Here is a 15,051-nt window from a genome sequence, read left to right on the forward strand (position 1 = left end):
CTGCCCCAGGAGCTGCTGGGCTGCCTGGGAGTGCTGGAGAGAGGGTGAGGCTTTCCAGGCTGGTAAGGCTGACTGACTTGGGGGCATAAATGCAGTTCTAATGCAAGTGAGCTACTTCCCAGCTCTCAGGTTTCTGTGGCTGTCTCCTCAGGCTTGTAGCTGCTTTTTCTGGGGTGTTTTGTGCTATTTTAATGCTGTAAATGCTTTGTCTTGCTTCTGTGTTTTGTAAAATTCTTCTTAAAATGTGTCTGGCTCAGGCCTTTGTGCTGTGCCAACGAGAAATGGGAAGGAATATTCTTGGTTAAGTCTTGATGTTGGTTGATTGGTGTGGGGTTGTTTTTTGGGTTTTTTAGAAAATGACTATAAAATTGGTGCCAGCCTCTGGGCAGGCAGAGGAGGCTGAGGCACAGTGTGTGAAATGTCTTTTATTGCTCAGATCAGAGCAGGCTGGAGCACCCTGGGGTGCTGGGAGGTGACCCTGCCCATGGCAGGGGTGGAATGAGATGGGCTTTGAGATTCCTTCCGGCCTTCTGTGATTCTCTGGTGATTCAGCTCTCCACTGAAGGCTTCAGGAGAGGGTGTCCAAGTCTCAGACACAGATAGAGAAAATGTTTTCCTGTCTTAGCATAGTCCTGAAGTCACCATGGGCCTCCTGCAGCTCCTGGCCCACACAAGGTGTCGTGTTTGGTGCATTCCCTGAGCTCAGGAGGGACATCCCTGAGCATCCCTGCACTCCCTGAGCATCCCTGACATCCCTGAGCATCCCTGACATCCCTGCACTCCCTGAGCTCAGGACAGACATCCCTGCACTCCCTGAGCATCCCTGACATCCCTGAGCATCCCTGACATCCCTGCACTCCCTGAGCCCAGGACAGACATCCCTGCACTCCCTGAGCATCCCTGACATCCCTGAGCATCCCTGACATCCCTGAGCATCCCTGAGCCCAGGACAGACATCCCTGCACTCCCTGAGCCCAGGACTGACATCCCTGAGCATCCCTGAGCATCCCTGCACTCCCTGAGCCCAGGACAGACATCCCTGCCCTCCCCTGCCTTGGAGCACAGGGTCTGGGGCTGGCAGCTGCTCTCTGGAGCCCTGGGGAGGCAGAAGGGCCCGAAGGGAGCGGGTGTCCCCGAGCGCCTGTCCTGGCTCAGGGCTGGCGGAGAGCCCAGTCCCCATGGAGAGCCTCTCCCAGGGCTGTTTGTCCCCACTCCCACGGGCTGCTGTCCCGGTGATAACGGTGCCCGACCTTGCCGCCTGCCTGGGGGGCTGCTCCGTGTCCTTGGGGCCATCAAGATGTGCGGTGTTGTCCCTGGAGGAGCTGCCAGCTCCCGGGGAGTGCCCGGCTGCACAGCACCTCCCTCGCTGCTGCCCGCGACAAACACACTCCTGGGCTGTCCCTCTGTTCCCTGTGCCCAGCCCTGTCCCCTCTCCTGGCTCTGTCCCCTCTCCCATAGCTCTCTCCCCTCTGTCCCCTCTCTGTCCCTTCTCTCCCAGCACTGTCCCCTCTCTATCCCTGTCCCCCAGCTCTGTCCCCTCTCTCCCAGCGCTGTCCCCCCTCTGTTCCCTCACTCCCCTCTCTGTCCCCTCTCTCCCAGCGCTGTCCCCTCTGTCGCAGCCCGTTCCCGGGATGGCAGTGGCACTGATAGTGGCACTGGCGGTGGCCCTGGTGCCGCTGGCAGCCGAGGCGGGCAAGGACCCGCTGCTGAACGTCTGCATGGATGCCAAGCACCACAAGAGCCAGCCGGGCCCCGAGGGCAAGCTCTACCAGCAGGTACGAGCGGGGCTGGGCTGGGCTGGGCTGGCACAGCTGGCTGGGTACCGGCACAGCTGGCTGGCACAGCTGGCTGGGTACCCCAGAGCAAAGTGGGGGAAGGGAAGGTTTGGGAAGGGAAGGGAAGGGAAGGGAAGGGAAGGGAAGGGAAGGGAAGGGAAGGGAAGGGAAGGAGGGAAGGGAAGGAAGGGAAGGGAAGGGAAGGGAAGGGAAGGGAAGGGAAGGGAAGGGAAGGGAAGGGAAGGGAAGGGAAGGGAAGGGAAGGAAGGAAGGGAAGGGAAGGGAAGGGAAGGGAAGGGAAGGGAAGGGAAGGGAAGGGAAGGGAAGGGAAGGGAAGGGAAGGGAAGGGAAGGGAAGGGAAGGGAAGGGAAGGCTCTCCTGTGCTCCCTCAGTGTGGGACACCCTCCTTGCCCTGTCCCAGCCCCTCGGCACAGGAAAGGGGTTTGTTTCTGTTCCTGGGCTGGCACAGTTCCTGCTGAGGAGCTGATCTGCTGCTCCAGCCCTGCCTCGCTGCAGTGCCCAGCTCCTGAGGCCACAGTGACCCAGAGTTTGCTGCAGAGGACGAAGTGCTGCGGCTGCTGAGGGCTGTGCCCCTGGAGCTGCTGCCTGTCCCCTCTGTGCTGCAGTGCTCCCCCTGGAAGGACAACGCCTGCTGCACGGCCAACACCAGCCTGGAGGCGCACAAGGACCAGTCCTACCTCTACAACTTCAACTGGAACCACTGCGGGGTGATGCCGCCCCAGTGCAAGCGCCACTTCATCCAGGACACGTGCCTGTACGAGTGCTCCCCCAACCTGGGGCCCTGGATCCAGCAGGTGGGCTCACACCCGGCAATCCTGGGACTCTGGGGTTGGGAGGGACGTTAAAACTCATCCTGTGCCACCCCTGCCATGGCAGGGACACCTCCCACTGCCCCCAGTGCCCAGCCTGGCCTTGGGCACTGCCAGGGATGCAGGGGCAGCCCCAGCTGCTCTGGGAATTCATCCCAGCCCTGCCCACCTGCCAGGGAAGGATTTCTCTGCCATATCTAGGCTGCCTCAGCTTTTCCCACAGGACAGAAAGATTCCAAGGGCTTCTCTGGCCTGTGACTGATGGAGGAGTTCCTTGTGTCAGGACCCACCTGTGCTGGGCTGAGGCTCCTCTGGGCCCAGCTGTGCTCCCCCAGGAGGGGCGGGGGGATCTGGGTGTGGCAGAGCCCCCAGGTGACACCTGCCTGGCCCTGTGCCCTGCAGGCTGACAGCAGCTGGAGGAAGGAGAGGATCCTGCACGTGCCCCTGTGCAGGGAGGACTGCGAGGAGTGGTGGCAGGACTGCAGGGACGCCCTCACCTGCAAGGAGAACTGGCACAAGGGCTGGAACTGGGCCACAGGTTGGTGGGCTTGGGAGCCTTTCCTCACCCCTGGCGGGTCACTGGCAGTGCCACTGCTGCCAGGAGCCCTCCTGTCAGAGCCCAGGGCATCCCTCTGGCTGCCCTGGATGGCTCCAGACCCTGCCAGGGACTCAGAGACCCTGGCATGGAGTCACAGACACCTGTGCCTTGGATTTTAGCCCATGGAAACAATTCCCAGCCTTGTGTGAGGAGTTACAGGTCACAAGAGTTTGAGTAGAATGACAGTGAATTTGTCACAGGGTAAAAAAGTAGAATTTTGGGGATTTAGAATGGGGGTTCAAGAGGCAAGATGGAGGAATCTGGGTGTGTCTTCTCCTTCTCCTTCTCCTTCTCCTTCTCCTTCTCCTTCTCCTTCTCCTGCTTCTTCTTGCCCTCCATCTTCTGCTGTGATGGTGGCTGTTCTGAATTGGTTTAGAGACAGACTAACATAGGTGATAGGTATTGGGAAGTTATTGTAAATAAAGTACAGGTAGTTCTTAGTATAAAAAGCCAACACCACCCCAAGGGCAGGGACTGTGCCACAACCCAACCTGCTGGACAGATCTCAGCAGGTCAGAGAAATAATGGAATAGATAAGAGAAAATAAATAACATTGAGAACCAGAGCTGAGGAGTCTCAGCTTCTCCAGTGGCAGGGCTGGGAGAAAAGGGACTTTGTAACACCTCCGGGATCATCACAGGCACAGGAACGAGACCCTCTCACCTCTCTGGGGTGTCAGGAGGGTGGCCGAGCCCCAGTGCTCAGGTGTGGCCGTGGGCCATGGGCAGGTGCCCTGCTCTGTCAGGGGAAGGACAGGAGGGGAGGGCTGTGCTCCCCCTGGGGTTTGTGACAGCGCCACGCTGCCGTGCCCGCAGGAACCAACCGCTGTCCCTGGGGCTCCGAGTGCCGGCCCTTCCACCAGGTGTTCCCGCGGCCGCAGGACCTGTGCGAGAAGATCTGGTCCGGCTCCTTCAGGCTCAGCCCCGAGCGCCGGGGCAGCGGCCGCTGCATCCAGATGTGGTTCGACCCCGCGCGGGGCAACCCCAACGCGGCCGTGGCCCGCTACTACGCCGGGATAAAGAGATCATCGTCCCCAGGCCAGGAGGGCACCGTGCCGCCCCAGAGCCACGGCACTGCGCGGGCCCTGCCCTGCCCCGGGCTGCTGCTGCTGCTGCCCCTGCTGCCCCTGCTGCTGCCCCCGGGGCTGGGGGGCTCCCCGCGATGGCGCTCCCCGTGACCGCTCTGCAGCAGCAGCTCTGTCCGTCCGTCTGTCCCCGTGCCCAGCGCAGTTTGTGGTGCTGGGCCGTGGTACCGCCTCAGTGCTGAGCAGAGCAGGGATTCCCGTGCCTCGGCTGTCCTCTCTGCTCCGCCGCGGGGGCTGCTGCACATCTGTCCCTCCCCATGGCTGGGCTCGCTGCTCCCCGAAGGTTCCTTGGTAATAAACTCTGGCTCTGTGTCAGCCCTGCTGTGCTGATGTGAAGTGTTCCTGAGGGAGGGGAGAGTCCTGGGGGTGCTGCTGGGGGTGGGCTCTGTAAATGGGGGAATTGGCCTGGGGGCAGGAAAGACCATAAAATCACAAATGGTTAGCATTGGAAGAGATGTCAAATCTCATTTCTTTCCACTCTCCCGCCATGGCAGGGACACTCCCACTGTGCCAGGTGCTCCCAGCCCCAGGTTCTCAATGTGGGCATCTCCCAGCATCCCCTCTGGGGATGCCCCCAAGGCCACCTCTCAAGGCTGGGCCAAAGAGATGTGCCCGGGTCTGGGTGGGGGGCATCAGCCTCTGCTCAGGGATGGGCTTTGCTGGTGTGAACAGAACTGCCTCGGTCTGGTTTCAGATATTGCACTGCTATTGCAGCTGCCTGTCTGTGCAGGCAATAATGCTGATTCATCTCTCAGTCTAGCCATTGCCATAATGAATTTATATATTTATATAAATGAATGAATTTATATTATTTAAATTCATATATATTTATATTTTTTATATTTTTATAGATATAATATATATTATATTACATTACATTTTATATTGTATATTGTATATAATATATAATATATAATATATAATATATAATATTATATATAATATAAATATAATAAATATAATATATATATTATAATATATAATATATAAATATAATATACAATATTATATAATAATAATAATATAATATATATATATAATATATAATTATAATTATTATATAATATATATAATTTTTATATTTTACATATATAATAAATATTATTATGAAATATTAAATATATATTTATATATAATTATATTTTTTTATATTCTATTATATTTTTATAAATTATGAATCATATTTATAATAACGATTTTGTATTATTAATTTATACATTGTAATATTATTTATGTAGGATATTATATATTATATATTATATATTATATTATATATTATATATTATATATTATATATTATATATATTATGTAATATACATTATATATTATGTAATATATATTATATAATATAATATATAATGTATAATAATATATAATATTATAATATATCTTTATATAGCTTTATTTATATTTATAAAGATAATGAATTTATATATTTCTATAAATATGTTTGGGTTCCCAGCCTCCCTCCTGGAGGATTAAATCATGTCAAGGTTCAATCACAGCTGTGCAAAGCTTTAGACAGCAGCCACTGAGCAGCTCTAGGGCTGGGCTTGGACCCAGCCTCACCCAGAGCCCCCTCTGGGGAGGAGGCCAAGGAGTCCCCTGGGGTGGGTGGTGGTTTGGGGGTCTATGGGGAGAGTTTGGGGTCTATGGGGAGTGTTTGGGGTCTGTGGGCAGTGTTTGGGGTCTCTGGGCAGCGTTTGGGGTCTGTGGGCAGTGTTTGGGCTCTGTGGGCAGTGTTTGGGGTCTGTGGGGAGTGTTTGGGTCTCTGGGCAGTGTTGGGGTCTATAGGGATGTTTGGGTCTGTGGGCAGTGTTTGGGGTCTGTGGGCAGTGTTTGGTGTCTATAGGGAGTGTTTGGGGTCTGTGGGCAGTGTTTGGGGTCTGTGGGCAGTGTTTGGGGTCTGTGGGCAGTGTTTGGGGTCTGTAGGGGAGTGTTTGAGATCTCTGGGCAGTGTTTGGGGTCTGTGGGCCCAGAGACCCCAAACACTGCTCACAGACCCCAAACACTCCCCACAGACCCCAAACACTGCCCCAGGCAGGAACAGGGTGATCCCTGTGTAGAGAAAAGCCAGAAGTGATGGTTTACAGAAGGAAATGGCACAAGCATGGACAGCAAAGAGGAGGATGGGAAAGGCAAGAAGAGATTTGCATTCAGCAAAGGCAGATGAAAGCACAGGCTGCTCTGTTCTCCAAACGGTGGGGAAGCACAGGCAGTGATGGATGGGGTGACCAGGTTTGGCACTTACCGTGTTCTTTGTTATAAATTGTTGTTCCTGGAGCAGTCTAACGTCAGCAGCATAGTGAGAAATCGGGGAGAATAGGGGAGGAAATTAAAGGCTAATCAAACAGATGGTTTAGAATTACCAGGGCAGGGTAAGGGCAGGGTGACCATTCCTCTGGGAGCACTCACACAGGGGCAGGGGCAGCCCAAGGGATGCTGGCAGAGATCCTGGAGCACGAGCAGACAATAAATGGGAATGAAAACCAGCGTGGAGTGGGGCAACAGAGGGGTGGGAAAGGGCAGAGAACCCATGGGATCAACATTCAGCTCCTGAAAAGCTGTGCAGCACAGAAGGCCCGCCCTTAGGGAGCACACAGGGCTGTGACTGAGGAATCCAGGCACAGATTGTGGCAGTGAGAGTGCTGCAATGCCTGCTGCAGGGGGGCAGCACGGGGGGCTGCTGGGGCACAGACGGGCGTGGGGCTGGGACACACCTGGCACCGGGCTGGGACATCCATGGGACAGGGCTGGGACACACCTGGGACAGGAAATCCATGGGACAGGGCTGGGACACACCTGGGCACCTGGGACACACCTGGGACAGGGCTGGGACATCCATGGGACAGGGCTGGGACACACCTGGGACAGGAAATCCATGGGACAGGGCTGGGACAGGGCTGGGACAGGCTGGGACACACCTGGGACAGGCTGGGACACAGGCTGGGACACAGCATGGACAGCTGGCAACACCTGGGCCACTGGGACACAGCTGTGTGAAAAACGCCAATCACTTGGTTATAAAATTTTAAAAGTTTAATGGTAATAAAACGGTTATAAAATTAGTAATACAATTAGACTAATAATAATTTGGACAATTTGGATTAGGACAATATGAGACCATAAAAACAAAGAGTTACAGACAGTTCGGGTACCTCTTTCTGGGCAAAATAAGCCCAAAAAAAGGCCCCCACGTTAACAGAGGATTAACCCTTAAAAACAATAACCTGTTGCATATTCATACACCTCATCCATGATGCATAAATTCCATTCAAACACAGGATTCTGGCTGGGCAGTGTCAGCTCCTTCCTCTGAATCCTGACGGCGTCTCCAGGGCTGAGTGAGGCAGGAAGAAGTTCATTTCTCCTGATAATGGAGCAATAAATTCTCTTTCTCTGAAAGATTCAGGTGTCCTGTGGCTGCTGTCTGGTGTGAGTACCTCATTCCTTTCTTTAAAAAATATCCCACATACATAGTTCCTATTTTAATATTATGTTATAGCCTAAAACTATATTTAACACACTACTTAAAACTATAATTAACACAGCATAACTTTCTAACACAACACATCTAATATTCATTTGAATATTTGAGAAAAGCCAATCATAAAATATGCATTTATGATATTTCTCTCCTTGATTTGATAAAAAGACAACTCAGGACCTTTGGGACTTCACTTCAGACCTGGGGCTGCCCATTGGACAGAGGCCAAAAGGTCCCACCTAGGTAATTTGCTAGAAAAAAGGAAGAGAACAAAGGAAATATTTGCTTTTGTGGGGTGTTTTAGCAGGAGCAAGAACCTCTTGCCCCTGGCTCGGTTTTTCTCTCTAAGAGCTTTGTTATTTTCCCTTTAATTAAACTTTTTTTGTTTCCAAAACCGCCTCAGAAGCCATCCTGCTGATTTTATGCCATTGAGGTGGCTGAGCTATCTCGAGTGTGATGGGTTCTCTGAGAGCTCCTAAGCCCTGGCTCGAGGAGAAACCATCAGGCTTGAGGAGAAACCATCAGGCTTGAGGAGATTTGGGGAATTTCTGGGATTTTTGGCTGCACGTGGATTTTCCCTTAAAAACTGCCCTTTCCCCTCCTGACTGCCCTGTGGCGCCCCAAGGATCCCTAAAAGAATAACTGATCAAAGAGGGAGCCAAGTGTGACCAGAGGCTGCTTTTTCATCAGCACATTTTATAGAGAAAAGGTTCTTCTGTTTTCTGTAAAGATTTATCTCCCAGCTCCAGCCTTTGGGCTAATGAAGGAAATTATCTCTCCTGAAAAATAAAAACACAAAAGGCAGGGTCAGGCACCTGATAAAACCCCAGTTTTCAGAAAAATGCATCGTTAATTGTGGTTGTTTGCTGGAGGGAAAAGTGGCCCAGCATTAAAATGATTCTGTTTTCCAACATTTATCCAGAGCCGTTTTCTTACCCTGAATCCATCACTCCCCCAGTGAAACCACGTCCCTCAGATGAGTGGGGATGGAACAATTCCTGCCTGCTCCCAGCGTGAGTCACCCTGGTCTGGGGGCTCTGCTGCCCTGCACAGGGCAGCCATGGATTCACCCCAAGGCTCTGATTCCCAGAATTTGTGCTACTGTGAGGTATAATAAAAATTATATGTATAATAAAATAATGAATATCATGGATAATAAAAATAGCCCCTGTAACAATGACCACTGGGCACAGATCATCCCTCCCCTGGCTGTTTTGAAGCTGAAAGGAGGAGCAGAAAGGAGCAGCAGAAGTGCCCAGAAGCAGGGTTTTATACCCAAGGAGGGCTTCAGAGACCTCCCCCTGCTCTTGGCCAACACCTTCACTAATTGTTGCAGTGTTGGGAGGGTCTCCAGGATGAGGTGAGACATGAAAATTGACTCTAAGTTCTCAGAAGGTTGATATGTAATATAATATAATATAATATAATATAATATAATATAATATAATATAATATAATATAATATAAATTTCATATATATATGCATAAATTCCATTCAAACACAGGATTCTGTCTGCTCACTGTCAACTTCTTCCTCTTAATCATTACAGTGTCTCCATGGCTGAGCGAGGCAGGAAGAAGTTCATTTCTTCTGAAAATGGGGCAATAAATTCTCTTTCTCTGAAAGATTCAGGTGTCCTGTGGCTGCTATCTGGTGTGAGTACCTCATTCCTTTCTTTAAAAAATATCCCACATGCATAGTTCCTATTTTAACTACAAAAGTAACATTTTAACTATCAAACTACATATACCATACTATTAAAATGTGAGTACAGCACTACTAATCAATACAACAAAACACATACAGTAAATATATATCATAAAATAATAAATCAACCTTGTGAAACATGGAGTCAGATCCTCATCTCTTCCCTCATCCAAGCACCCCTGCAAACCCCGTCACAGGTGGCAAATCTAAAACCAGGCACAGGAGGCATTTTCCCTCAGCAGGATTAATCTTTGGAACATTCTGTAAGGGCAAACTGCAAACACCAAAATCTGCAGAGGCTTTGCCAAGTGGTGGGAGAAATCCGCAGGAAAAACAAATCCATTAAAGAATATCCCCACAAACAGATCTCCTGGCTCAGGAAGCGCCAGGGGCTCAGGTGGATGGAGGCTGGCAGGGCAGGGATCCCCCTGTGCTCCCCAGGGGCTGGGATGGATGCAGCTCTGGGAATCAAACCCCAAACTGTGCTGGGATGGATCTAATGGGGAATCAAACCCCAAACTGTGCTGGGATGGATCTAATGGGGAATCAAACCCCAAACTGTGCTGGGATGGATGCAGTTCTGGGAATCAAACCCCAGACTGTGCTGGGATGGATGCAGCTCCTAAGGAATCAAACCCCAAACTGTGCTGGGATGGATCTAATGGGGAATCAAACCCCAAACTGTGCTGGGATGGATGCAGCTCCTAAGGAATCAAACCCCAAACTGTGCTGGGATGGATCTAATGAGGAATCAAACCCCAGACTGTGCTGGGATGGATGCAGCTCTGGGGAATGAAACCCCAAACTGTGCTGGGATGGATCTAATAGGGAATCAAACCCCAGACTGTGTTGGGATGGATGCAGCTCTGGGAATCAAACCCCAAACTGTGCTGGGATGGATCTAATGGGGAATCAAACCCCAGACTGTGCTGGGATGGATGCAGCTCTGGGGAATCACAGAATTAGGGGTCCTTAAGGCTGGGAATGATTTCTGCAGGTTTTGAGTCCAACTCTCGACCCAGCTCTGCCACCACCGTGTGTCCCCAGGTGCCACATCCACGTGGCTTTTGGACACCTCCAGGGATGTGACTCCAGCACTGTGCTGGGCAGCTGTGCCAGGGCTGCACAACCCTTTCCATGAAGGAGTCCCAGCCTTGCAGCTGATCTCAGCAGTTCTACACACACCTCAGCTGGCCACGGCACATTAATGGGCTCTAAATGCCCTGAAACAGCCAGAACAGGGACAGGGACAGGAACAGTGCCTGGCACAGCTCTGCCCGCCCCAGCTCAGCCCCAGCACCGAGGCATCCCCAGCTGCAGCCGCACAGAGCAGAGCCAGCCCCCAGCTCCCCTGGGTACTGCTTTCACTGCCTGCCTGTGCCCCACGCGCTCAGCCTGGGCCTCCTCCCCACAGCCCAGCTCGGCACCAGCCCTGCAGGCCTGGGGCATTCCAGAACAGCAGGGCAGTGTCAGGAGATCCCATCTGGGACATTTCCAGGGCAGAAACCATGGAGATCCCATCTGGGACATTTCCAGAACAGCAGGGCAGTGTCAGGAGATCCCATCTGGGACATTTTCAGAACAGCAGGGCTGTGCCAGCAGGTCCCATCTGGGACATTTCCAGAACCCCAGGGCAGAAACCATGGAGATCCCATCTGGGACATTTCCAGGACAGAAACCACAGAGATCCCATCCGGGACAGCCGGACAGTGCCAGCAGGTCCCATTTGGGACATTTCCAAAACTCCAGGGCAGAGACCATGGAGATCCCATTTGGGAAATTTACAGAACAGCAGGGTAGAAACCACAGAGATCACATCTGGGACATTTCCAAAACACCAGACAAGAAACCATGGAGATCCCATCTGGGACATTTCCAGAACAGCAGGGCTGTGCCAGCAGGTCCCATCTGGGACATTTCCAGAACCCTAGGGCAGAAACCACAGAGATCTCATTTGGGACATTTCCAAAACACCAAGGAGACCATGGAGGTCCCATGTGGGACATTTCCAGAACTCCAGGGCAGTGCCAGGAGATCCCATGTGGGACATTTGCAGGGCAGTGCCAGGAGGTTTTGTCACTCAGGGACACTGGCAGAGCCTGATGTCACTGCTGAGAGGTTTCGCTGATGGCACTCAAGGGCAAAGCGTGGAAAGTGTTTAATCCCTGCTCTGTGCTGTAATTAGTGTGTTAATTCATGAGGGTTTGTTCCTGGGCCCAGGAGAGTTGCAGGACATCAGATCTGCAGGGGATCACTGTGATCTGTTCTGACACCCTGTGCTGCATTTCCAGGGGAATTTCATGACCCATTTACCCCCCAAGCCCTGCAATGGGCTTCGGGCAAGGCACGAGAACTTCTGTGCTCAGCTGCAGGCTCCCAAAACACAAAGGATTTGCCATCTGTCTTTTCTTATTTTCAGATTTGCAGAGCAGCAGTGCCTTATTCATCCCATTCCTGTGGAACTGTGTGATGTGAGGCTTGGGGCAGGTGCTGGGGAGCCATCACAGCCACCACACGGGATGGGGACAAGTTTGGGACCAATTCAGCTTTTCTTCTAACTCTCACATTGTCTGAACTAAGTCAGGCCTCTCCCTGGACCTTCTTTCTCTCTGCTGGTATCTTAGGTGAAATTTGCATTCTTCTTTTTTCATATTCTTCTTTCATTTTTATTATATTTTCAATTTTTTTCAATTTTATCGCAAGACCTTATTCAATCCTTATCTATCAGATGAACAGTTATAAGTTCTTTGGATCAGAACATTCACATTTACTGTGAAAAAACCACCCCAAACATTCTCAGTACAGTCATTCTGAGTCATCCACCTGCCCAAGACAAAATCTGGATCAGAGGAACTGGGAAAGTCAGACTCACTGCTGGATGGGCACATGGGCTTTAATCACAACTCTAAAATAGCTGTATTTTGAAAAAAAAACAACATTGCTGAGGGGAGCTTCTAAATATTGAGGCAGCTGATAAATTGACAAATTCCTTGGAGTTTTAGCCTAAATTTGTCTCTCCTTCATGGATACTTCATCCCTGGGACACCAGTGAAAATGGTAAAATAGCCAGTGGAGTGTTTGTTATCCACTGCTGTGGACTTGGGCGATTTATGAAATAAAATATGATGGTTATAATAAAATGTAGAGGTGTGTGCACATCTGCTCTGTGCTTTGGGGGCAGCACAGGGATTTTGTGAGCAGGCTGTGGGGCAGGTCCCGGTCAGGATTGCCACCCCACAGGGAAGGCAGGTCACTGCCAGAGGGGCCGGGGCGTCCCTTGGGGCATCCACAGCCCGAGCAGGGCCGAGGGTTTGATTTCCTCAGTGCTGGCCCCTCCATCCAGCCCTGGCCACGCTGAGGGCTCTGCTGGGTTTGCATGGGGGCTGCAGCAGCGCTGGTGGCACGGGGTGGCTGCAGCCCTGGGGACCCCTGGGGACCCTCCCGGCCGTGCCCAGCTCTCTGGGGAGGCTGCTTGGCAGGGGCTGAGCAGCAGCTGAACTTCCAGGGTTTGTTGGTGGGCAAGGTGCTGCTCACTGGATTCCCCACAGCCCCAGGAAATCCCTCCTTTGCTCTTCCCTGAAGGAATAACGCCCATCACAGGGCACACGTGCCCAGGACAAACCCAGAGCAGAACATCAGCCGGGTCTGACACACACACAGACACACACAGACACACAGAGACACACAGACACACACAGACACACAGAGACACACACACACAGACAGACACACAGACACACACAGACACACAGACACACACAGACACACAGACACACAGAGACACACAGACACACACACACAGAGACGCACACAGACACACACACACACAAACACACACAGACACACAGACACACACACACACACACACACACACACAGACACACAGACACACACAGACACACAGACACACAGAGACACACACACACACACAGAGACACACACACACACACAGAGACGCACACAGACACACAGACACACACACACACACACAGAGACACACACACACACACACACAGACACACAGACACACACACACACACACAGAGACACACACACAAACAATCACACCCAGATTCATTGCACTGCATGGCAGGGATCAGAGCTCAGTGTACATCAAACCCAGTGGAGGGTTTACAGAATCAGAGTGGCTGGGGTCGGAGAGGCTGCACAGATCCCCTCTGACCCAGCGCTGCTCAAACACTGGAAACCAAAGCAAACCTTGGGTTTGTTCCTTACCACAGAACTCTGCACAATCAGTGATTCCTGGCAGAAAGAAATGCCCTGTTTTGCAGGGAAGTGGTGGAACGCTGTCAGTGTGCTGGGTTTCAGTGTTGCAGCACCAGTCTCCTTCTCCCTGGCAGCTTTTCTGGCTGTGCTGGAGCGCAGGAATCCTTCAAGGTCGAGAGCCAATTGAAGCTTGACAGGTTTTGGACCTGAGATAGTTGGGTTTGTTTGTAAATCTGGAATATGTAGCAAGACCAGGAATCCCTCTGTGCTTTCTTGCTTTGCACTCCAGCACCTTTCTGATTTTAAGGCACTGTTTTGGTCACAGTGCTCCCCACATGGACAGGACTGCCCCCGCAATTCCCCTGCCTTTAACCCTTTATTTTGGGGTGAAATGAGGCACATCATGAGCAGTGATCCCTGCACTGAGCAGAGGGGTGAACCTGCTGAGGTCTCAGGCTGCAGCTGAGGCTCTAGAAAATGAGAAAAAAGAAAATTAAAAAAGAAAATGAATCAATTTAGCTCCTAAAATGAGGCTTGGTACACCTTAGGCAAATCACTGAACTCATTTTTGCTGCTCAGAATGAGAGTAGATACCACTCAAAGTGGGAATAAATACTGCCTCTGTCCCTGTGCCTTCCCAAACTGGCAGGCCTGGGCCCTCTGCTGGGTGTCCTGGAGGGTGAATTCTGACTGGAACACTGAGCTGCTGCCATTGAACAGGTGATAAATTGGTAACAGATTAAACACCCGTGTCTGTGGGGAAAACAAGGGGCTGCACATGGGGCTGCCCCTGGGTCTGGCCCTGGCTGAGGCCCTGAGGGCAGGCCCAGCCCCTGGGCCCTCACAGGCCTGGCCATCCTTGCACCCCTCGCTTCCTCACAGAATAACAGTGCCATGGGTAACCTCCAGGCTGCCAGAAATGGAGCCGAGCTGCTGAGAGAAAATCCTTGTGTTCCACCTCAGAATGGCATTAGTTTTATTTTTTTTTGGCTATTTTTAGAGAGCAACGTGCTCTGTCACATGGCTCAGTGCACAAGAGCTCAGCCCTGCTCTGGGGGACGTGGCTCTGCTGTCTCCAGCTGCTGCTCCAAACTGATGCCCAGGAGATTTTCAAGCTCCAGGAAAGCAGCTGCTCTGCAGCAGGAGCATTTTCAGGATTTGATAGCAACAATTTGCTTCAATGCCATTCTGTGATTCCTCTGAGAACGATTTTTCACTGGCATGTTTACTCAAAGTAAGGTCAAGTGAGGCAGTCAAGGAATAAGGACACCCAATGAATGCTGAAGAGCAGCACTTGGTTTTATTTCTGTACTACACCTTTTAGAGAGCTTTCAACACTAT

At 51.4% G+C, this 15,051-nt stretch overlaps 1 protein-coding gene across 1 annotated transcript; it reads left to right on the forward strand.

Annotated features, from left to right (window-relative positions):
- The first annotated feature begins 1,394 nt into the window (after positions 1 to 1,394).
- LOC135456728 (folate receptor gamma-like) lies at positions 1,395 to 4,602 on the forward strand. Its single transcript, XM_064731188.1, has 5 exons — positions 1,395 to 1,528; positions 1,580 to 1,775; positions 2,402 to 2,590; positions 3,008 to 3,143; positions 4,019 to 4,602. The coding sequence occupies exons 2-5, from the start codon at positions 1,632 to 1,634 to the stop codon at positions 4,378 to 4,380; spliced, it is 831 nt and encodes a 276-aa protein (XP_064587258.1). The 5' UTR covers positions 1,395 to 1,528; positions 1,580 to 1,631; the 3' UTR covers positions 4,381 to 4,602.
- The last annotated feature ends 10,449 nt before the right edge of the window (positions 4,603 to 15,051 follow it).

This window comes from Zonotrichia leucophrys, chromosome 1, assembly GCF_028769735.1.
Source record: "Zonotrichia leucophrys gambelii isolate GWCS_2022_RI chromosome 1, RI_Zleu_2.0, whole genome shotgun sequence".
NCBI lineage: Eukaryota > Metazoa > Chordata > Aves > Passeriformes > Passerellidae > Zonotrichia > Zonotrichia leucophrys.

Bases quoted from the DNA above. Each gene is read 5' to 3' on its own strand.
- LOC135456728 (XM_064731188.1), top strand. From the start codon at position 1,632: ATGGCAGTGGCACTGATAGTGGCACTGGCGGTGGCCCTGGTGCCGCTG. The intron at 1,776-2,401 runs GTACGAGCGGGG...TCTGTGCTGCAG, and splicing joins AGGGCAAGCTCTACCAGCAG to TGCTCCCCCTGGAAGGACAA. The intron at 2,591-3,007 runs GTGGGCTCACAC...TGTGCCCTGCAG, and splicing joins TGGGGCCCTGGATCCAGCAG to GCTGACAGCAGCTGGAGGAA.